At 35.0% G+C, this 26,212-nt stretch overlaps 1 protein-coding gene across 1 annotated transcript; it reads right to left on the bottom strand.

The window, feature by feature from the left end:
• Positions 1–2,153: 2,153 nt before the first annotated feature.
• Positions 2,154–26,212, bottom strand: CCNC (cyclin C). Its single transcript, XM_052645657.1, is given in 13 exon segments — positions 2,154–2,468; positions 3,914–4,032; positions 5,113–5,192; positions 9,129–9,196; positions 9,911–10,002; positions 10,674–10,709; positions 11,415–11,470; positions 15,917–15,968; positions 17,968–18,037; positions 18,229–18,313; positions 19,132–19,238; positions 26,120–26,196; positions 26,198–26,212. Coding segments are annotated over 13 exon segments (912 nt in total). The 3' UTR covers positions 2,154–2,413.

Raw genomic sequence — 26,212 nt, 5'->3', positions numbered from 1 at the left:
AATTTTAATATTTTTATTTACTCCTAGGTATCTAAAAAGTCATTTAAAACATATAATCATTATAAACAAATTTGATATCTTACATTCTTTTGTACCAAGTATTAAAATTCAACATTTATAGCACACTTCAATTCAGAATAGCCACATTTTGAGTGTACAGTAGCCACATGTGGCTAGCGGCTGTCTTACTAAATAATGCAGCCTACGGTAATACTTAGTTTTTAAAAACAATACACATCCTCAATGGCTGCTAAGTAAAGGAAGAGACAACCAGCCATTATATGCCTCCTGAGGGAAAATATCCATACTTTATACAGTAGTTTATAAAGGAAAAAGAAAAACTGAGCCTGAACCTGATCAAGCTATTGCATTCCATTAAAAAGAACAAGTTAAGTAGCACCTCAAAGATACAATCAGCAAAGTACATATGATGGGAAATTCTTAATGAACAGCAAACCAAAATGGGGAACTTCTGAAATGAAATAAAGGAGGAATCCAAGAATTTTAAAAGATTTACCAATGAATTACACATGTGGTCTATATTTAGATCCTAAGTAGAATTATTTAATAATTTTCATGATATTAAGGAGACAACTAAAAATATAAACACTAGATATTTGATTATTACAAAACTATTTTGACAAATTCTCTTCTAGGTATTTTACTCTTAGGATTACATACTAAGATAATTACCGACAAAATATTTTGGATTTGCTTCAAAATAATATGCATATTGGAGGAAGTGGTGGGAGTTTAAAATGAAATTGGCCATGAATTGATAGGTATTAAGGAGGCTCATTATAACATTTTATCTACTCTTGTATGTTTTTTACATTTTCTGCTTAAGAGGTTGAAAATAAAAGTATCAGGCATATATATTTTTAAACTAAAAACTTTTTAGAAATATAGGTAGGCTTAAAAAAAAAATTAGGGTTAAGTCAATGATTGTGATATATATAATCACTCTGCCCTTCCAACCCAAGCCCAATCTTAATTCCTTCAGACCTGAGGAGAGCTTTTTTTAATTTCATAATCCTAGGAGACCAATGTTTGTCAATGGTACTGACTTTATAATCTCTTTCCAGCTTATGTCATACTCTCCACAAGGAAGCAGAACTCTAAAAGTCTGTTTATAAACTATATGAAATTACTACTTGATAAACCATAGAAGGCTTTAATACTTATCCAAAGGAAGAAAGACTCCAAAAACAGAAAGAAGATTCAAAAAAGATAAATTCAAGACACTAGCCAATATAGCTGGAGAATGTATTTTTATTCTTGTAATTTTATACTAGGAAGTCAACATAATCCATTATTCACAACTGAATTATAAAAATTTTTAATCCTTAAATTGTACATCAATATCCTATGACTCCAAATTTTATCACTCTCCTTCAAGTCTGAAGAAAACGATCATGTAATTTAGTAACTTCTACAGATAGCAAAGTCCCACTGATATAACATTTATTCTGAAGTCCTACACTCAGATGAGAATTAAGAACAGCCAGTATCTAACTGGCCTGAAACCTGACTGTGTTCCTGGCTCAGGATTCCTGTAGTAAATCTGTAAGTCCACACTAAGACACAAAAATAAACTAGGGTGTGTACATCATTTAAAAACTTCACAGTAAAAATAACAAAAATGTTACCAAATTTCAACCATATTACAGTTTTCATCCAATTAGCTTTCAAAATGCCTGATTAACTGAATTAAATGTAAGTTTTTTTAATGTTTGCCCAGCATTTCAAAATGGTTATGCAGTATAACTTTTAAAATGTCAAAGTATGCTGTACATATTGCACTTTTCTGCTAGGCTGGGCTAGTATCCTCCATGGCAAGATACCAAAACTACTGAATAAAATACATTTTAAAATCATAGGTAATTGATTCATTTCCCTGAAATCATCATCATCATCATCATCATCACCAAAACCTTCTAGGATTTTGTAAGATTTGATTCCTTAAATACAATTTTAAAGTTTAACTTAAGGAGGGAAAAAAAAAGACCCTCATTTATTTGACTTATTTCCTTTTTTTGGTCATTCAGTGACCAAAGATAATTTTAAACAAATTATGTTTCATGTTTTCTGGCTTAATAAAGAGTTAAAATTTCTATTATCCAAATTAAGAAAAATTACACTAATCAGAAGCTATTAATTTTCAAAAGTCTATGTATGTCTGTCTGTAGGTCCTCTTAGAACCTTTGCAAACTTTCATAAACAATAGATTTTAATCAATTATGTATTAGAATCAAATTAGGTAAGGAAAACATTTTGCAAAAATAAAATCACTTCCCAATATGCTTGACAGAAACAAGCTATTCATTTTCATTTGTGTTCCATTGAAGACATTACTGAAATCTGTCCAATGGTTTATTTCCAACTGGTCCACTATGAAATTCTTCGGAATGTTTTAAGATTGGCTGTAGCTAGAGTTCTGACTTCCATTTGGACCCTGCTCTCCTTCACTGTTCAAGTGGGGAAGAAAGAGATTTTACACCAATTAAAAGACTCATTTTAAAAACCCTAGTAAGCTACTAATTTTTAAAGTTATTCTTTGCTATAGCTTTACAAACAAGACATTTCCAATCATAAGATACAGATGTGGAAAAATTAAAATCCAGAAGACTACATTTGGTTTTATGTTTTTATTCTTATGTAACTTGGTGCCCTCACACATATAGCAAGCATTCTGGAAGTTAGTGTCCATACACACTCAAAAATTTAAATTAGAGTATTTTGTTGTCATTACAGGTATCACTCAACATAGAGATTCTTCTAGACAAATTTCCTATGAAATTAAATTATACATGGAAAATCTTATTCCTACTAATAATGAAAATCAAGAAATGTTCTTCCAAAAGATCATTGTCCAAAGGCATAATAAAACCATACGTCAATACAGCAAACCTTTAAAAGTCAGAAAGAAATATGGTAATTTCCTGTAAAGCACTGAATATTTAAGCACTGAAACTGAAAATACCAGTAATTGTGGCAATAGGATAATTGCCTTATCTTGTCCATCAGCATCTTGCAGCTTCAGGCCCTGCAACTAGTGAAGAATCACTCAGGGAATTTCTGCAAAAAATGCATCCAAAGGCAGCTGTTTGAATGACTGCTTTAAACAGCTCCTTGTAAAAGTATTAATTTTTCCAAATGGTAACCTTAACATACCAGATCTACAAATCAACCTTAATGTTATATAACTTATTTATTTTTCTTGATAAATGATTAAGATGGGTAGTTTCCCTTCTGACCTTTTTCCCCTAAACAAAATGATCTGATGTACATTGACATCTGAAAACCACTGAACTTAAATGAATTAAGTTAAAAACCAGTTAAAAAACAATATAACACATAAAAAACCCCACCACAACAAAAAAACCCTTTCAGCACAAGTAACTCATACTTAGCAAAATTATGTTATCATGTGCAGTGGATCTCTGAGTCACTCGAAAGTCAAACTTATTTATCTTTACATTATCAGATCAATAATCTAAGTTTTTGAAAAATGATACTGAACTTTATCAACAGGGTTAACAGCCACTACTGGGGGAAAAAAGATGGCACAGAGTGAAACTGACATGGAACTACTCCAAAATGCTTTATCCCTGAATTTTAAACAGACTTGCCTATCTCTGTTCTGTTTAAATTTATGTAAGTATATAGCCATATGTTGAGGGATACCTGTAATAGACCTGCCATTATATCAGGAAAAGTTACTTAACAGATGATCAGATTAATATATTTTTTTAAATGAGATGTCTTCAAAATATTAAGTCACAAAAAAACACGTATCATGAAGTTTTAGAAGACATTTTATAAAAACAAAATAGCATACTCTATTAAAAATATGATAATGCCTATGAAATATATAATTAAATAAAAGCAATAATTAAACTCTACAAAGTACCTGTTTGGAGGAGGTTTTGGTTTCGGCATCTTACTAAGAATAGTTGCCATCTCTTTTCTCTCATCAAAATTTTTCCACTGCTCATACAACTTTAAAATAACCCTGATTATTTCCAAAATCTAGAAGAAAATATTTGAAAAGTTCTCAGTGGCAATATCAAGCAACATTTGGTATATAAAGAACACACATCATATCCTAGACATCATTTAGGAAACAGTGAAAAGATAGTCTCTATCCTTCAGCTAGGTTAGTCAATCCCAGTAAATGTGAAAGCACATGTATGCTAGGTCTTATCCTTATCCATCTCTTCTGTTGGTTTCCTTCTATCTACTGATATCTGAAACCAAAACAAAACAGTGAGGTACTAGAAACAAAAGTCTAAATCATGAAAGAGAATACCACTATAGAGCACATGTATTCTCAAGTCATATCCAACTCTTTGCCACCCAATGGACTGTAACCTGCCAGGCTCCTCTGTCCATAGGATTCTCCAGGCAAGAATACTGGGGTGGGTTGCCATTTCCTCCTCCAGGGGATCTTCCTGACCCAGGGATCACACCAGTGTCTCCTGCATTGGCAGGCAGATTCCTTATTACCGAGCCACCTAGGAAGCCCTACTACAGAGTACACGCCTCTAAAACCACTGTTTCAAAAAATTTAATGAGCGGTAGTGCACAAAAGACTTTGTTTTGATTCTCTACTAACTACTCTACAAATGAGTTAAGGTGCTCAAAAACCAGCAGCTACAAATCTATCAAGTCCAGTTTCCAAATTAGATCTTTATTTTTCCCCTGAGTAAATCTATCCTTGGACTGATTCTAGAACATTTCAGCAAAAAAAGGTAGAAAAAAGGGCAACAATCCACTGTCAGGAGATAGGCTGTGTTACTGGAGTTTACAGTAGTATTACAGTAGTCACTAGGTAGCTTTTAAAATAATTTTGGCAATTAGAGACTGCTTTGCAACCAGTCAAACTCTAAGTTTACCATTCTATGTAATCCTAAACTGAAGAGAAATATAACCTAAATGGTCAAAATCAATTCTTCTTCCCAACATATTTCTTAACATTTTTTCTTTTAAAACCAAAAAGTACTCATTGCCTGGCTGACATTATGAAATTTTAGGCACATGGTAAATACATACGACATTAACTTCAAAATATTCAAGTTTATATTCAGTTAAGGGAATTCTAAAGATTACCTTCTCCATATCCACAGAAAGCTCAGCAAACCACTGTCTGGCATCTTTCTGCTGTACAACACAGGCTACATGCAGGCAAGCTGGAGAGAAAATGAGACACAAATTCCATGTTTAACTGCACATGGAATGTATGGAGTCAGAAAGATTCATTCACTTATGTGTATTTTATTATATTCTTTTTAAAAATTATAGATTCATATAATTTATTAATTATATAACCATCCCATCAATTTAATCTTACAGGGAGGAAAAATTACTGGGTGATATATATATATAATTTTTGTTTTTAACGTTTTTGACACCTGCTCCTCATGGTGAGCATGAGGTGAGCTAGTCATGGTGCAGTTGCCTTGACAGTTAGGGCATGTCAGAGAGGAAAAAGTCCACTGAGAAAATCAGCACAGGGGAAGAATCCCTGAACAGTAGTACAAAGCAGTGGTCAAAATGCACCCAAAAGTCAGAGTGACAAAAAAACAAACCAGAAAAACCAGCCAATCTATGCAATGATAAATTTCAACACTACTCTGTTTTGGTATTTCAATTAAAAGCAGTGTTACTTCTGCTTTTTCAAGTCATTAGCATATGATCAAGTTAGATGAAAACTGGGCATTCTATACAGAATTCAGTGTTGTAATCCAACAGAGCTGAGGAAAAAAAAACTGTAATGAACTATATACAATGTATTTATATACATTGCTTATAATACAAACTAACAAAGATAATGAAAGAGCCCAAAGATGACAATCTAAATCATAACTTTGCCTACTATAATTTTTCCCAAGCAGCCTGCCTACCCTGATCCCACACAGGCTTATTAAATATTATATTCCCTGGTCAGGTTAAACCATATGACTTTAAGAGTGACATTCTAGGCAAAGAACAATTCAAATGTGAAACAACATACTGGCTGCCCCAAGTTAAATAAAGTTACAAAGTAGGGCTTCATCCAAGATGAACTGAAAGGCCAAAGGTCAGAATTATAAAAATACATTAAAAAAATACGGTGGAAAATGCCATTTCAGGGCATACACAGAGTAAACTAGGGACAGAGACATCCTAAACAAAGACTCAGGTGATGCGGGGAGTACGAAGTTGGGGAGCATGTCACTAAAGAGATGATATCTAAGCTGGCTTTTTACAAAAGGTAGGAGTGGAGCAGAGAATGACAGGTATATAAATGCTAAAACAAAGCTATGGATTTATCCAGAAGTTGGAATCAAACTGCCAACACTGCCAACACCATTGGATCATCGAAAAAGCAACAGAGTTCCAGAAAAATATCTATTTCTGCTTTATTGACTATGCCAAAGCCTTTGACTGTGTGGATCACAATAAACTGTAGAAAATTCTGAAAGAGATGGGAATACCAGACCACCTGACCTGCCTCTTGAGAAATCTATATGCAGGTCAGGAAGCAAAAGTTAGAACTGGACATGGAACAACAGACTGGTTCTGAATAGGGAAAGGAGTACATCAAGGCTGTATATTTCACCCTGCTTATTGAACTTATATGCAAAGTACATCATGAGAAACACTGGGCTGGATGAAGCACAAGCTGCAATCAAGACTGTCAGGAGAAATATCAATAACCTCAGATATGCAGATGATGTACCCTTATGGCAGAAAGCAAAGAAGAACTAAAGAGTCTCTTGATGAAAGTGAAAGACAGGGAAAAAGTTGGCTTAAAATTTAACATTCAGAAAACTAGGATCATGGTATCCAGTCCCATTACTTCATGGCAAATAGATAAGCAAACAGTAGAAACAATGATAGACTTTATATTTTGGGGCTCCAAAATCACTGCAGATGGTGATTGCAGCCATGAAATTACAAGATGCTTGCTCCTTGGAAGAAAAGTTATGACCAACCTAGACAACATATTAATAAGCAGAGATATTACTTTGACAACAAAGGTCCGTCTAATCAAAGCTGTGGTTTTTCCATTAGTCATGTATGGATGAGAGTTGGGACTACAAAGAAAGCTGAGTGCTGAAGAATTGATGTTTTTGAACCGTGATGTTGGAGAAGACTCTTGAGAGTTCCTTGGACTGCAGGGAGATCCAACCAGTCCATCCTAAAGGAGACCAGTCCTGGGCGTTCATTGGAAGGACTGATGCTGAGGCTGAAACTCCAGTACTTTGGCCACCTCATGGGAAGAGTTGATTCATTGGAAAAGACCCTGATGCTGGGAGGGATTGGGGGCAGGAGGAGAAGGGGACGACAGAGGATGAGACGGCTGGATGGCATCACCTACTCAATGGACATGAGTTTGAGTGAACTCTGGGAGTTGGTGATCGACAGGCAGGCCTGCCATGCTACAGTCCATGGGGTCGCAAAGAGTCGGACACAAATGAGCAACTGAACTGAACTAAACTGGGAGGAGCACTGAAAGATTTAATTGGAGCACAAATTCTGCATTTTAAAAAAGTTCTTTCCAGCTCAGATTCTAAATCTCAGCACTACTGACTTTATGAACTGGACAATTCTTTAAGACTGCCCTATGCAGTGCAGGATGCTTAGCAGCATCCCTGGCTTCTACTCACTAGAAGCCAGGAGCATCCCACCCCAGCTGTCATGACCAAAACCATCTTCAGACACTGCCACGCATCCTGTGGGGAGCAACATTATCCCTGGTTGAGAACCTCTAGCCCTGCTCAAGTGTGGAGGACAGACTGGCTCTCTGAGAACAGGGATGCTGGAAGCCAATTAGTCAGGAAGGAGATAGCTGTAATAATCTGGATAAAAATGAGAAGATAGCTATGAGATTACTAAAGAGAGATACAATAGGTGTTGGTTACCAGCTAGAAGTAGGTATCGAGGGAGATAAAAGAGCCTAACTACTGGATTTCCAACTAAATAGTCCTATTCATCAACATAACAAAGACATTCAAAAGTATATTTTGGAGCAAACTGTTGTTCAAGAGTCTGAGGGCCAGGAAGATGCCGAAGGAAGCTATCCAAAAGGCAGTCTGATATAAAGACCAGTTCAGGAGCAAATCTTGGCTGAATAAAGAAATTTAAATGTTTCAACACAGAGAGACAGCAGAATCAATGAGCCTGCCCGAGGAAGAACAAAACGGCATGGATGACAAGGATGTGGCACACAGCCTTCCTACCCATGCAGATCTCAGCATTCCTCCCCACTGAACCAGATGCCACTTCAGAATCCTTCTAAACACAGGACTTCCAGCGAGCCTCCAGTACTCTAAAATATAACCTTTTTGCCATCCCTCATGTAAGAAGGCTGAGAAACATAAACATTAAAGGGGTAACTGAATATAGAGAAACCAATGAAAATAAGTCTGAACTGGTAAAAGAATAAGGAGGAAATCAAGAAGACAAGAGTTATGGAAATGAAAACAGAAAGGAAACAGAAACTAACAAGTGCCTAATATATGGCAGGCATTATTTAAAAGAAAGCTTGTTTAATTCTTGTAACAAATTTATACAGTTTTTAGTACCGCCCACATTTTATAATTAAGGAAACAAACTCAGAAAGGGTTAGGTAATTTTCCCACAAATGTAAATTAAAGGAAGTTTAAACCTAAAACCATCTGTTTTATTAGTAATTCATGACAGTACTGCCTTTCACAGATAAAACTGACAGAATGGTGGCTAACTTTCCCTCCAGCAAGGCACTAAGGACCACAAAAGGCTCCTTTACTTGACCTCTGAGGACTTAACTGGGCTCAGGAAAGCAGACTTAATTTTATATAAATATCAACTAATGTTAAAAGCCTTAATTCCAAACTTCTCTGCCGAAAAACTCAGATACTGGTTAAAATTATTTCAAGCAATTAAAAAAAAAAAAACTTACCAAAAAAGGGGGGTGGGGGGGGGAATAATCCTGATTTGTGACAGTTGCAGTTCATATTATTGAAAGCTCACATGCAAGGAATAGTCTATTACTTCAAGGAACATAAAAACATAAAGCACAATAGGGTGAAATTTCTTTTAGGATGACCTAAATAGGTTTATAATAATTTAGCTAATAAAGGTACACCACGTTTACATACCTAAAGCTATCATGAAAGGAGGATACAGTAGGCAAAGATCCGTTCTGTAGGTATCATTCACTATCCTCCTACAGAAATGTAAATCATAATATCACTACTTCATATGATTGTACATTTCCCTCCAGAGAGGGCCAGATTTTCCCTATCTGTATATATTTATATCTCTTTTATATTACTTTAACAGACATAAAGGTGAAAACATCAAAGGAAAAAGATGGATACATGAATGTGACAATAAGCCAATTTATTGAATAAAATTACAGTTAAATATATTTAAATTTTTAAAACTTCATAATAAATTTTAATATAAGATAAAATTTTTTCTAAAATTAGAAAATCAGTTAGGAAACTAGAAATTATACAAAATATTAATATGTATGTTGAATACCACCCAAAATATTCTGATTAAAGATAACATTTTAAAATTTATTTTACTGAAGTATAGTTGAAATCAGTGTTCATTTCTTCTGTACAGCATAGTGATTCAGTTATATATTCCATTATTGTTTAAAGATAAAATCTTAATTTTCATTTAAACAGTCTGTTTTTCATAAGAATCAAATTTTAATGGAAATATCCATCAAATAAATAATTTAAAGATCTTTATCATTTTAGCATTTATTCCCATATAGTTATTAAAATTCAATAAGCAGATATTTCACTCAACATAAAATATCTTGGGGCACGGTTTACTTACTTTAAAAATGCTAAATTTCATATTTAATTGTCAACCTTCCTAGCTAATAACATGTTACACTATGAATAACTTCTGTTCTAATTACCATGCAAGGGGAAGCAACATGTCTTCTTGGCCCATGTCCTGCACATACTGGAGCAAAGGTCTATAAGGATGATACACTATCAAGCAACAATCCTAGAAACAGTTTAAAAAATGTGTATGTATAAAAACAGATTTATTATAGCACAAAAACCTTATCATTACCCAACTGATTTTTAATAGTGTATTTCAAAATGTATTTTTTTTCTAACTCATGCTTGCTTCCCTCTTATTCTCTTAAGCAAGCAGCATGGCAGCCCTAAACTCTACTGTAACAGTGAAGGCAGTGCTCTCTCTGGAATATACCTTGGTAAATCGGTTGGCAGTCAGTCAGCATCCATTCCCTTAGAGACTCAAAGTGTCACATCTGCAACACACTGAAACCTCTTATTAGCCTATAAATCCATAATTCCCAACTGGTGGAGCAGAATTCTGCCAAAGACATAATCTATCTTTAAATAATCCCACACATATACACAAACTGTGCAAATAATTTACAGTGGTTTACTGTCCTGACTGGTTTGATTGTAATCCTATTATAGTTACTACAGAACAGAAAACACTTCCCATCCTAAGTAAGATATACAACTGTACAGGCTTCCAAGAGCATACAGGTGATGACGCCACTAGGAACTATGGTTTACCATCACATATTACTCGGATGGTTTTAAAATGCACCTCCCTACAATTATTTCTTTAAATTTATGACTTCACTAAATTTGAAAGTAAGTTTTACTCTATTAACCATAAGGAATAAATATACTTACCATTAATTCTAAAAGATAGAATTCACATTCTAATACCTGTTTGGAAAAGATTATAAATGTCAACATGAAAGCAAATTAAACTGAGTCTTAGTTTAACTTAAGAATGTATAGCTATTAAAAGTTCTAAAATATTTTTAAGAAAACAATAGCTTATGTCAAAATGAATATATGCTATAAAAAATTACTTTTTACACAATGCATGCAACTGTGATTATGAGACATTTTAATTCTTGTAAGGAAAAGCCAGTCTCATGTAAGCATTCTTATTACTTGTTTTTATTTAAAATATCCTGTATAAACTTCAGATTTTACAATACACTTTCCACTCAACAAATGCAAAAACGCAATTATCTCCACTTAAATATCATTCTTGTTACAAATCAATAATAGAAGAGAGTACTAAAAGGAAACAAAAATACAATTTAAAGAGAGAAAAAAAAAAACCCTTGCAAGGTGGAAAAAGAATATTTCTATTAAAATGGCAATAGAAATTCATCTTTTCCAGACAGCCCTGACATCAGTATGTGATTTAATGGGTACCCAGGGTTAATAACCACAACTATAAATTATTTTTTTTATGGTAGGAGCAAGTTAGCTTTAATTTAGAAATAAAGTCCACATTCTCGTACAATTTTAAATTGCCATTTCTAGGAGACTATTCAGTTTATTTTAATATAAAATGGAGGTATAGTTTATAAATACAGCTTTGACAAGTAGTTTTATTTTATACAATATACTTACATGGTTCATCTTATAAGGAAATTCCTTTGGAAAGGCATATGAAAATCTAGTTTTCACTGAGAAAACAAACAAAAAAACTGTAACTGAGAAAATGGGGAGTTCATTAACACAAACTTTTTTAATACAGTGTAAAATATTGATGGCGGAGCTAAATCATTTTTAGTAAGAACTCTTGAGGATGCTTAGAGATGCAGATTTTTCTTCCTTTCTCAGGCAATGGGAAAGACTGAGAGGCAGAAAGCTCTAGGACCCCATCCAAGTTACAATTAGAGAGTTTCAATGATATATTTAATATATTAAGACAGGATTCTGCTGCTTAAAAAATAAAGGAAATGGGAAAAAAATCAATGGCTTTTATCATTTCTAAAATCTTTTCAGCTCTAGAATGGTATTTCTATATTCTTTAGTAATTTAGCTTAAAAGGAACAAGAGTTGTATATGTGTTTACAAGTATCTATATATTTGTAAATATATACAGTTGACCGTGGGCTTCCCTGGTGGTTCAGACAGTAAACAATCTGCCTGCAATGTGGGAGATGTGGGTTTAATCCCTGAGTTGGGAAGATCCCCTGGAGGAAGGCCCTGGAGAATCCTCATGGACAGAGGAGCCTGGTGGGCTACAGTCCATGGCGTCACAAAGAGTTGGACACAACTGAGCAACTAAGCACAGCACAGCTGGTCCCTGAACAACACAGATATGAACTGTGTCTACACATACATGGATTTTTCCAGTAAGTAAGTACTATATGAGCCAAGGTTCTATATGCAGATTTCTCAACGTAGCAGAGTTGGTGTGCTGATCCCCTATGTTATTCAAGGTAAACTGTATATATAAATATTAGAAGGATAATACAACCAAAAAATGTTAACAGTGGTTATCTCTGAGATTTAAGGATTTTTACTGATCTGAACATTCTAAACATTTTATAATATGTATTTTTTTAATCAAATGATACATTTTAATAAAATCATGAACATACATGCAAAGGTCTCTAGGATTTTCTTTAAAACTACACACACACACACATACACACACAGTTACTACTTAGTCACCAAAAAAGTACAAATGAAAACAGTTAATCAATCCTTTGTCTCCTCAAAAATGGTAGGAATTGAGTATTCTAACAGCTAATTTAGATAGATAACTTCTGTCAAGATTTGAAATCTTAAGCCATTTAAACTTGACATTAGGAATTGTCTACTTAACCTTTCCTTTCCTCTCCTTTTAGTTATTAATAACTTGAAAATTATCACCTATTAAAGTTTCTAAGATTTATAAATCCCTCTCTGCTTTCTTTGTTTTTTAAATAAATTTTTTGGCCAGGCTGCATGCCATGTGGAATCTTACTTCCCTGACCAGGGACTGAACCTGGGCCCCAGCAGTGAAAGCTCCAAGTTCTAACCACTGGTTCTCTGGGAAACTCCTGGTGGCTTTTGAATTGTGATAAAATATAGATTACATATAATTTACCATCTTTAACTCTTTTTAAGTATACAGTTCAGTAGTATTAATTACATCTGCAATGTTGTATGGGCTTCCCTAGTGGTAAGAACCTGTCTCCCAGGACCAGAGACATAAGAGACAAGGGTTCGATCCCTGGGTTGGGAAGATCCCCTGGAAAAGGACATGGCAACCCACTCCAGTATTCGCCTAGAGAATCCCACAGACAGAGGAGCCTGGCGGGCTACGGTCAGCAGAGTCACAAAGAGCTGGACATGACTGAAGTGACTGAGCACACATGCAGGTACACTTCATCTCCAAAACGCTTTCTCCTGCGAAACTGAAACCCCGTTTTCATTAGACAATAATGCCCCCTTTCTCTCCCTCCCTCCAGCCCCTGGCAGCCACTATTCTACTTTCCATCTCTATTAATTTGATTACTATAATTACCTCATGTAAGTGGAACCACACAGATTTACCTGTTTATGACTGGCTTATTTCACCTATCATAGTATCCTCAAGATTCATCCATGCCGTATCACATAAAAAACTTCAAAATTTGTCCATCGACTTACACTCAAGCTCTCTTCCAATTCATCTTACATAATTCTGCCAAAATCACTTCCCAACACACAATTCTAGAATCACCCTCATGTTGGAAAAAAAGCTATGAAAGGTACCACCACTGACAAAGAACAAGCTACAGATTCCTCACTGAAGGCCATCTATTATCTGGCCTTAGGCAGGTAGTGCTATTTTCCCACTATTTCTTTACTCACCATTCGGCAAATGTAACTCATTAGCTTTTCCATATATTTATTAACTGAACTGTTCAGTGTTCCTAGATTGTCTTTCCCCTGCATTTCCTTGGGTACAAATTCTTTATCAAATTCTATTTAAGTCTTTTTTGGATTCATCTAACAAATCATCTTTTCCCACGTAAAACATTCACTGCATCCTCTGTTCCTCTTTTATGCCACTTACTTCCTTCTGTATTAGTATTTGTATATTGATGTCTTATTTTCTTGTCCTGAAATTCTTTGTACTTATTTTTCTATCCACCACTGCATCCAGTGTGGTGTTTTCCAGTGATGACTGATGCTGCTGTTGATGAACATGATGACAGTCACCAGTTTACTGAGTACTATGGGCTAAATAATGTCCCTCCCCACCAAATTTACATTTTGAAGCCCTAACCCTCAATCTGACTAGATTTTGAGACAGGGCATTTAAAGAGGCAGTTAAGGTTAAATGAGATCATAAGCATGGGGCCTTAATACTATAAGAGCGGTATCCTTACAAAGGAAGAAATCCTAGGGATGTACACACAGAGAAAGGGGCATGTGAGCACATGGCAATAACGTAGGCATCTGCTAGCCAGGAAGAGGCCTCAATAGAATCTAACTTGTTGACACCCTAATCTTAGATTTCCAGCTTCCAAAATCCTGAGAAAATAAATAAATGTTGTTTAAATCATGCAGGCTCTGGCATTTTGTTATGGCTGCCCTAGGAAACTACTAATAACACACTGAGCAAACCATGGTTCTAAAAGCTTTATTAATATTCACTTGTTTGATCCTCTCAACAACCCTACGACATAGATGTTATTAATATACTCATATAACAGAGAGGTTATATTTTGCTTAATTTGCATGTCAAAAGCACTGGAGCTGAAATCTGAAACCTAAGCTGTCTGGGCCATATAATACACTATAAATGAATGAATCTGCCACGGGTGTACTACGCAAAGCAATCTACAGATTCAGTGCAATCCCTATCAAGCTACCAGTGGTATTTTTCACAGAGCTAGGACACTTTACCTTTTGCCAAGAAAAACATTCCCAAGAAACAGAAGCTCTAGATAAGCAGCGTAAGTAGCAACCAGGTAAAAGAAATGACAATTTCAATTTAAATTGTTTGGCTTTAGCTTTTGATTAGGATTTTATCTTTTAATAAAAATTATATGTATTAAGGTGAAAAAAAAAATAAAGTGATTTGCAGGTTACTAAAAAAAAAAAAAAGCTTGGAAATAAGTATTTTACATTTTTTAAAATATACACCTTCTAAAAAAATCTGGATAACAGAGACTAACTAAAGTAAGAAGAAAATAAGGCACCTATAATCTACTCAGAGATGAGCACTGCTAATATTCTGGTAGATTTCCTTGCAGTCATTTTTCAATTTTTTAATAATACTGATTTTCCAGATGACAATTTAATACTTCATCACTGGGATATATTTGGTATATTAAACTCTATGGCAACACTGATTATTACTCTTCTATCCTCAAAATAAGACATGACATGAAAAAGATTCAATTATATTAATACACTCTTTTCAGAAAAGGGAATGACCCCATAATATGAAACCTTGGCTCAGAAACTTAAAACACCTTCTGCCTCTTCTGTGTAAGATCACAGGAGAAAAAAAAAAAATTAGCTTTTGTTAGGTGATATCTTTTGGCTTAACCTAGGAAGATGGAGCATAAGATAACACTGTTATTACGTTGTGTACAGTACTTTACAATGTTATTTCCTTTAATTCCATCACTCACAGGTAGATAAACCCCATCTTTTTCGATAAAAAACTAAGTCCAAAAGGTGGAGCAACTTGCTCAAAGTTACATAGCTGCTGCTTAGACCCAAACTGGTGCTTAGAATCAGCTCTAGGACTAAAGAGTCAGCATATTTTCCTGCACCATATTTTCCCATATGGAGGAAAAACACATAATCTCCATCAAAGACATAATCACAATTGCTAAAGAAATAGTTTATTTCACCCACAAAAGTAACACAATAGCTAGTCATTATGGAGCAATAAAGTATAATAAAATTGAAAAATAAATATTTTCTTTACCCTAATTATACAATTAAGAGCCACAGAACTGATGTTTTTAGATCAACAGTAACTATCCATTTTTAGTATTCAAATAACCTCACCTCAAGAGATTTAATAGATTCAACTAATCTCTCATAGCTCTCATAAACTGCAAAACATCTATGTCCTATGGAGCCTTCTTCAGAATTACAATTTTAAAGCAGGATATAATTTTCGCACTTACATACAGAAGTAGCAGCAGCAATCAATCTTGTATTTGAGACTACTCCAAATTCCTAGACAAAGAAAAGTAAATGAGACTAAATAAGTACACAGTAACCCAATGAACCTAAGTATATCTGAAGTCTATCAAAACAGAGTATTTCCTATGTTTCTCCGATGTTTGCAAAGGAATGATGTACTTAAATATCTAAATTTATGACCTTTCCTTAAAATTACTTTAAACACAAATGCTTAAATAATTTTATAATTTATTATTATTGGAAGGTACCAAAGTAAATAGCTCAGTTGGTAAATCATCTGCCTGCAATGCAGGAGACCTGGGTTCGATTCCTGGGTTGGGAAGATCCCTTGGAGAAGGAAATGGCAACCCACTCCAGGAATTCTTGCCTGGAGAATCCCACGGACAGAGGAGCCTGACAGGCTACAGTCCATAGGATCACAAGAGGCAGACAGGACTTAGCTACTAAACCACCACTACCACCAAAGTAGAAAGCCCTAAAGTGACAGTGCCAGTTTTCTGGACTCAAATTCCTTTCCATGGTATGGCCTTACGACTTTGGACACTAGTTCCTATTTATTCTCTGAACTTAATATACCCCTGCTGTAAAAATAACTAAAATTTATCAGGTGACCTACCTTACATAGTCTTAATTAATTTGTAGCTAACCTTATAAAGTTAAAAGGCTGTATTCTTTTTTTTTTTCTGGCTGCACAGTACAGCCTGCGGGATCTTAGTTCCCTGACCAGGGATCCAACCCAGGCCCTCGGAAGTGACAGTATGGAGTCCAAACCACTGGACCACCAGCGATTTCCCCAAAGCTTCATTTTAAAACTGAAAAATCAAGACTTGGTTCCTTAGTCAAAAAAAGAAACTAACTACGAGAGCCTGTCCAAAAACCTTCAACCTACATCCTTATCTAATTGTGTTTGAACCCATGTATGCCTGTAGTATATGTTTCATATAAACTTCAAGCCATAATAAATGAAACTGAAATTTAAATGCCTGAGACATTTCTTATATGACATTTCAATACAGTTCTCACACAACTGGACAAAACATAGAAAGATTTGGTCAAAGTTAAAAGATTTTTTTTTTAAATGCTATAACCAAATATGAAAGAATACATGATCTTCCAGGATAATTCTACCCAAAATTCTTCAGGCAAAAACTTTCACTTAGTAAATTATTATAAGAGTTCTATTCAGTAAATCATGTAACAAAAGATATCTAACAAAGAAGACAAATTAAAACTCTAGTTAATCTACAAGAAGTTTATAAAGATTTCTGTCTTAGTTTCCCACACTGGTTGTCCTTCAGATACATTCCATTACATGGTAGTATTTGGAAAAGCCACCCCATAACACAGGCCTTTTATAAACACCTTCTTTTCCATTAAAGAACTTAAAAACAGGGTTGGTTCTACCTCCTTAAATTACCACTTACAATTAAATTCCATTCAGTATTCAGAAATACAATTACTATTCTAAACACAGCATCTAAAAATAGAAATATAAAGGATTCATATTACTAAAGATTACAATGGATTATTATAAAAACCAGTTAATTATATCTGCTTTATTATCTGGATTTTAGCTGAACTCTCTCAAAAATACTGTAAAGGCTAAGTAAGGTGAAAAGAGATTTGGTCTTAGCTGAAAGTTCTGATCTTTCTCTTTCCCTCACCCAACCCATTCTTCGTTAGAAAGCATATAATACCTATAACCACCCCAATGCTTGCTTTCCCCACAGCCCACTAGGCAGCCAATCAGGAGGCAAGAAGGGAAAACAGCAGAACTCAGGAGGCATGCAGAGGAAAAGGAAGAACATTCTCAGCTTACAGTAGACAAGCTGTAGCATGTATGCAATGCGCCTTAGTGCCAAACAATAAATGTGTTAGAGGCAGAAGATATTTCTTTGATCCCGTACAAATTTCAGTATTTTATATAAATCACCATCTGTTATTATTTTTACACAGGTAATGTGAAAACTGGAATAGATTAACCAATATACGTTGACTGTACTTTGATGAAGAACAGAAAAGTATTTCATACCTCTACTTTGGATGCCAAAAACACACATGTAGGAGCCATTAATACAGGATCTATACTTTTCAGAGAATACCTAAAATATGATTAAATGAAGGTAAATGTCATTCATACACAAAACATATATGAAAACATTTCATATAGAAAATATTTATATGGGAAAAAAGAATAACTCTGGCAAACACATGATTCACTTATATAAGGTCATCAACATTAGATAAGGATTTAAAATATACATAAAATATTTCAAAAATAACACATCCCTACCTTGCATAGAATCTCTTGAAATAGACCGTAGCAGTGGCAATAACTTGTTGTCTTAATTTAAGATGTTCACCTAATGCTTGGATAACTAAAAGAGAAATAAAGTTAAATGTATTTCTGATATAATTAACATTTAACAATAATTTATTTGTTGTTAAATGATGACTATATTCATTTTAACAAAGAGAAAAACCTATACATGCTGTACAGCTCTACCTGGATCACAGTGGTCTACTACTAGGGCTGCAAATTTCTTTAAAAATATATAGCGACACATAAACAATAAAAAACAGAAATTATATCACAGTAAAAACTATTCTTGAATCAAGGAGATTGAATGATTGTTTCCCTTCTACCTGCTAAGTGTTTTTAATGCTTTTCATATCATTAGACACTTATCAGCATTATAACAATTACTTAATAAAGCTGATAAAAAACCCAAAATGAATCCTCAAAACAACAGAGAGGTAGTTTTGCAATAAAAGTGGACAGAGAGTAGTAAAGATTCTGTGACAAAGCTATCGTGTGGCAGAACAAGGATCTTCTAACACTAAATCCTAAAGCATACTTGTAAGATAGGAATGACTAATAAGGGATGCCAATCCAAATAATCATTTATCCTCAAAGAACTTTGCTTTAGCCAATCTTAAATTAAGTTTAATGATACATTATAAAAGCTTTGGGAAATTAATACTTTTGGACTGTCTTGAGGGTCTCTGACATGTTAAGATTCACAAAAGACTTTAAATTACTTTTAAAATGATATATAAATTGTAAAAAAGAAGATACATGCAAATAAAAATGTAAAATAGGGACTAAAACAGTACATCACAAATTACTACAGAAAAACATTTAATTCAGAGGTAACCAACCACACCATTTCAACCAATTAAAAGGGAAGTTTACCATTTGTAAAAAATATCTGTAATTTCCAATACTCTTCTTCCGAGAGAAACTTTAAATCTTTTTGGCGTTCCTTCAACAGATCTTGTTTATCCAAAATCCATTGTAAACTAAAAAAGGCAAAGATTCAGACATTTCATAGAAAATTCACTAACAAAGTTATATAAAATATTCTAAGATTGAACAGGCTGCTAATATTGTGAGAAGTACAGAATACAAGTAACCTTTAAAAACAGTATTTTTCACATTTCTTGGAACACTGATACTGAGAATGATCTCACTAATAAATGTAAATATGCCCTAAAAAAAATCTGCTCTTTTATCCCCTCCTTCTCAGTCTATTGATCTGTCTCTCCCCACCCCCACCTCGTCACTATTCTTGCCTAGCATTTTAATAGGCAGTAATATTTACACTTTCTTAGTGACAAAGAAATTATCTGATGGTGCCTAAGATTTGAAGTATACCTTTTCTCAGTTGTTCATGACTAACTAGAGTATCCCACTTCACAAATTCTATTCATGTTATTGCTTCAGAATTTATTTTACTAATAGTTTCCTCCTCCTGCCTAGTCTATTTTTAAATAGACAGGCAATTGACATGATCCCACAAAATACTCTACAACATGCTTTTGTCACTCAGTATGTCTTGAAAGTTTTGTGTCAGTGAATTTGTTATTCAGCATCCCTTTAAACTGTTGCATGTCATGATGATGGATCATTATTTAGTTAATCCTTATTGATAGGCATGTAAGTTATTTTTTCCACTATTACAAGTAATGCTCTAATGAACATCTGTAATGCACCCTTGTATATTTGATTAATATATGGAATAAATTCTTAAAAGTAGAACGGGTCAGTTTTGCTGGTAATTTAGATATGCATTGTCAGCTGGCCTCCCACAGCAGTTTCCATTCACACAAGAGACATGAGTGTGTCGTAAAATACTTGACCCAACAGGTTACTACCTTTTATTTTTTTAAGTTTTAAAATCTTTTAATAGTTCATTACACAGTATTTTTAAAAAATACTTGGGCCTTTTAACTTTGTTGATCTACAGACAGAATTAATAATTTCAAGGGAAGAAATGTGCTTAATTTATTGCTAGGTAAGATACCTATTCAAAACAAAGCTGTTCCTACTGTGAACAAGCAAATTTTATACACAACTAGTTTGGGATATGACCTTTCTTGAGCTTATCCATCAGAGTGGAAATAATATCTGTACAAAACCAAATGTTCGTTACTATAACTTTTGCATCACAATTAAAATCCAAACAGTTTTTTAAAAACAGCCAACTCAATCAAAACCCACTACTTCAGAAACAATAGCTTCTTCGAAGCCACTACTACTACTACTACTACTACTACTACTATTACTACTACTACTAAGTCACTTCAGTCGTGTCCGACTGTGTGCGACCCCATAGACGGCAGCCCACCAGACTTCCCTGTCCCTGGGATTCTCCAGGCAAGAACACTGGAGTGGGTTGCCATTTCCTTCTCCAATGCATGAAAGTGAAAAGTGAAAGTGAAGTCGCTGAGTCGTGTTCGACTCTTAGCGACCCCATGGACTGCAGCCTACCAGGCTCCTCCATCCATGGGATTTTCCAGGCAAGAGTACTGGAGTGGGGTGCCATTGCCTCCTCTGCTTTGAAGCCACAGTAACACTTAAAATATCATTAAGACTCAAATGCAGAAATTTGGTTGGTTGGAAAGCTAATTAAACTTCCAACTTTCTCAAACAGAATTATAAAAAGGCAAAATTGTGTTTTTTTACAGAGATACAGTCCACTGGAATCACCAGCACTGGACAGCTGTTAGAGTATTTAGAGTCCTGAGATGATAAGGAAGCCAGACATCCTTTAGACAGTCTTCTGTTGTCCTTTCTTCCCACTACCTATCTTTTACATAATTTACAACTTTAAGGCAAATTAGCATTTCACTGTTTTATTTAAATTTACTTCTAAGGTAAAACCTTTATTGATTTAATAAAGTTCTTTGGTACACTGTAATTCTAAAACTGAGCGACTGAACTGAATTCTTACATGACCATTTTTCTAATAGAATTATGGTCATCTTTTTTATGATTCAGATAGTCTTATGATCTAAAATTTGTATATTATGGATTAAAAAATCATTTCTTTGTCAAATATGCTCTAGACATTCCCCAAGTTTAGCATGATTTCTCAATATTTAATGATTTGTGATACAGAAATTTGAATCATATATTTATTCAAATTTATTTACATTTTACTTTGATTTTATGTTTGTCACACACGGGAAGGCCTTCCCTGACACAAAATGACTTACAAAAAAATTTCCAGTTCAGTTCAGTCGCTCAGTCACGTCCGACTCTTTGCGACGCCATGAACCACAGCACACCAGGCCTCCCTGTCCATCACCACCTCCCGGAGTCCACCCAAACCCATGTCCATCGGGTCGGTGATGCCATCCATCCATCCCATCCTCTGTTGTCCCATTCTCCTCCCACCCTCAATCTTTCCCAGCATCAGGGTCTTTTCAAATGAGTCAGCTCTCCGCATCAGGGGGCCAAAGTACTGGAGTTTCAGCTTCAACACCATTTCTACATATTTTCTAATACCCCTAAGGCGTTCTTCTTTCAGTTTTTGTGATCCATCTGGAAACTGATATAGGGTATAAAGTAAGGATCCAGCTAAATGTTTTGTTAAATGGTTATTCAAATGTCATCAGAATTTCAGTGTATAATTCTATCATTATATTTGGATCTTCTAATTTCTTCTTTTTAATTTGTTTTTCTTGTTCTTATGCCATGCTATTTTAAAACATATTGTGCTTAGTCATTCAGTCATTTCTGACTCTTTGCAATCCACGGATTTTAGCCTGCTAGGCTCCTCTGTCCATGGGATTTTTCAGGCGAGAATATTGGAGTGAGATGCCATTTCCTCCTCCAGAGGGATCTTCCCAACTCAGGGATTGAACCCGCATCTCTTGTCTCCTGCATTGCTGGTGGATTCTTTACCCTCTGAGCCACAGGGGAAACCATATTATTTTAAAACATATATGCTTAGTTGCTCAGTCATGTCTGACTCTTTGCAACCCCATGGACTGTGTAGCCCACCAGGCTCCTCTGTCCATGGGGTTCTCCAGGCAAGAATACTGGACTGGGTTGTCAGTCCCTTCTCCAAATTTAAAACATACAAAATCAAGTAATTAAAATCTGGTATGGAAAAAACCTCTTGCTACTATTCTTCAGAAGATTTCTGGCAATTCTATTATAATTATATATTATTCTAAAACACAAACTTTAGAATCATTATATCACATCCCCTAAAAGGAAATTCATACAAAATTTTGTTTGGGATTGCATTATATTTAAAGGTCAATTAGGGAGAAATTATACCCTTACAATGCTAGCATTCAAACTTCATTTATTAAAATCTTTATGTTCTACAAGTCTTACACATTTAAATTTATTCTTGAGTAGTTTATATTTTCTGTTACACTGTAAATTATTTTTTTCCATCAACATTAAAAGAACGTTTTCAATTTTTAAATTTTGTTAACTGGTCATTTTATCAAACCTTTATTATTTCTAATAATGTTTCAATTAATTACATTTTCTGGTTAATTTTATCTCCTTGTATTTATAATTTTGTCATGTTTCATTATCCTACTAATTGGGCCTCCCCAGTGGCTCAGGAGTAAAGAATCCACCTGCAATGCAGGAGACCCGGGTTCCATCCCTGAATGGTGGAAGATCCCATGGAGAAGGCCATGGCAGCCCACTCCAGTATTCTTGGAGAATGAATGAACTGTCCATGGATAATCTCATGGACAGAGGAGCTTGGCAGGCTACGGTCCACGGGGTCGCAAACAGTCAGACATGACTGACGTCACTAAGCACAAGCACGAGCATCCTACTAATTACATTAATAGTAGCACATTCAGAACAACTTTAAAGAGGCATCCTAACTTTCCTAATGTTTCACCATTAATGCTCTGATATGTATTCATGACATTACCATCCTATTTCTGTTTTAGTAAGAGCTTTAGTCAAGAATGAATGTTGAAAAAAAAAATGAATTTTATTAGGTGTCTTTTTAATGTCTTCACTGTTTACTAACAGATTTCCTAATATTAACTAATTTCTACAATAAAACCAGTGTCATTTTTTATACTTTTAATGTAATGTGGGACTCTGTTTGATAGTAATTTACATTTACATCAATATTCGAAAGTGACCATTGTTGTTGCTACATTTGCTAGATTTTTATCTGTGTTACCATGGCCTCAAGAGAACCGGAAAACTTTTCATGTGAATTGGAACAACGTTAATGGCAGATCGTCTTGAAAGTGGGTAAAAATTTACCTATGAAATAATGTGGGCCTGGAGCAATTTTTAAAGAAGTAGCTCTCTGATAACTTTGTTCTGGCTTTAAAATTTACTTTGAAAATGAAGATAACCCAAAGGTACATCTGTGATTACTTACTTTTCTCCTACCTAATTTTGTATTTCTACATCACCAACTGGATGGACATGAGTTTGAGCAAGCTCCAGGAGTTGGTTATGGACAGGGAACCCTAGCAGTGCTACAGTCCATGGGGTCACAAAGAGTCGGACACGACTGAGGGACTGAACTGACCATTTCTTTTCCCCTATATTCAGTAGCATAGTTTAGTCTACTGTTTTGGTTTTCCCTTCCAAAGAGGCAGCTCTTTTAATTTGACTGTTTTTTCCTTTTCAATATCAGTGTTACCTTTATTATGCCTGTTTTTCTTAGGTTTATTTCACTGTTTCCTTTTTAATATTCTGAAGTAAAATATATAATTTTTATTCTTTTTCAGTTATTCAAGATGTTAACTTTCTTATAAATTTGGCTTTGGCCACATCCCAAAGATATGAATATATATTAATCTCATTATACTATTTCCTAGATAATATGTAACTGTATTTTAAATGTTCTCTTTGCTATAGTAAAGTATCCAGAGTTGGTTTTGTAGTTTTATTTTTTGTCACCTGTTCATTATTTCAGTCAACCAGCAAATGTCTACTGTCCTTCTAGTTTTACTGCATCATGGTCAAAGAATGTATTGTGTTCTACTTAACTTCCTGAAAAATACTACCAGTGTCTCTGTTTCAAAATCATCCATTTCTTCTCCACAGTCATTTCAAATATTTAAAAACAAATTCCACAAACAACTACTTTAAAGTTTTTCTTCACAGCACACAGCATGGAAGACAAACCAGTTAACGCCACATATTCTCAAATTTAAAATTACACATGATTGAAAGATTCACCATTATTTCCTATGTTACTGAGGGAAACAAAAACTGCCATGCTGATAGCAGCAATGTTATCCATTTTTTAACTGTTGCTAGCAGCAGTTAATGTTAAAGGGCAATTTTAAGCCATGAAAAATCATATCAATCTTTCTCTTTCACCAAAATCACCTAAAACAATGGCTTTCATAATCTTTTTGTTTTTCCTGAATTGCTTGTCTTGTCTTTCATATTTGTTACCTTTTGCAGATCAGGGACTCCATGATTCCCAAGGGATCTGAGTAAGATAAAGTGGCCCCTTCCTCCAGGACTATTTGATTAGGAAGGCAAGGACAAGTTTTAAAAACAGCACATTTAACATTATAATAATTTTATATTTGAAAAGTGAAAAAATAATTGATTTTATAAAATACATCCTGGCCCCTTTTTAATAAGCCAACAGTAAATGAAAGCATAATGAGAAGACTTATCAAAGGGTCAAACATCTTTTTTTTCTTTTTTAAGTTGAAAAAGGGCTGTAACTTCTGATAATCAACAACTGGCTACCTGTCAATTTTTTCAGCTTCTTTCAAAGTTAACCAGAATACTACTACTTCACTACAGAAATTTTCCATATTTTAATTTTGCCCAAGCAAATATTTCAGTCAGTGAACACAGTGCAAATTAAATATGATCGGAAGTAAAGCTTCTATAGCCATTCATCTCCACAGAACCACTTACAGCAAGAAAACCTGCTTTTCTGAAAACAGGTTTTAAAGCCCATTGTTTCTTTTTTTCTAGTGCAAACGGCTAAAATACCAATTGAATAATATAGGAATCCATCCTCACAAAATTTACTTATGCTCTCTTGGCATGAAAAATTATTTACACCAAGGTATCATCAAGTTCTGTTCGTCTTTCAACTATACACTGTACAGCCTACCCAAAGTTCAATTAGTCCCATCACCATCGTCCTATCTGCTTACACAAATGTATTTAGGGAGAAATGCTTTCAATATTACTCTAGTTCTTCCACGGTACAGACGTCAACAAAAACTTATTCACGAAAACACGTTAAAGATATTGGTAAAGTCTCTAGAAAATACACTTTTAAAACAAAACATGAGACACAGACTAACGAAATGGACAAACGTTGAGAGCACTGGATCTATAACTTACAAACATAAAAACCATATAGGCTTAAAGACAGTGGCAGAATGCGGTTCATGAGCAGAAACAAGCCTGACTCCCTTTCCTTGGAGTAACATTAATCCACTCAACACAGAAGAATGACAAACGACTACTGATGCCAATCTACTTTACAAATATCAGGCGAGAGCGAACCACAACTGTCCTGAGAAGCCAGCCTCACAGTTCTGAACTGTCACATTTCCCATACCTGTGTCCATCCCATATCCCAACCCTCGCCAGCCCCGCCTCTCCCCTGCCCCCAACCTTGGCCTAGCTAAACCAAAAATCAGAAGCTAAAACTCTCGAACCTTCCTCCTCCGGAGACGCAATCCCTCTTACCCACCCCCGCCAAGAAATATTCTACCACTCCAAAACCCGGCCAACGGGGCGCGGTGAGGAGAGTCGCCGAAGAAAAAGCACATCCCGCCTCCGGCCGCCGCCTCCCTGGAGCCTCCGCGGCGCTCGGACAGGGGCCGAGATCCAGGCCAAAAGGAGTCGCAGGCCCCGTACACCCAGCACCTCCAAGAGCCAGGCCCGGAGAAAACGGAAGATCACTTACTAGTGGGAGCTCTGCCAAAAGTTCCCTGCCATGGAACACAGCTTGGCCTGATAAAAAAGCACCAGCCGGCGGAGCGGAGCGCGGAGCGACCAT

The sequence above is a fragment of the Budorcas taxicolor genome, chromosome 9, assembly GCF_023091745.1.
Source record: "Budorcas taxicolor isolate Tak-1 chromosome 9, Takin1.1, whole genome shotgun sequence".
NCBI classification, from domain to species: Eukaryota; Metazoa; Chordata; class Mammalia; order Artiodactyla; family Bovidae; genus Budorcas; species Budorcas taxicolor.
Note: the sequence above shows the minus strand (reverse complement) of the source record. Positions and strands in the feature narration are given on the sequence as shown.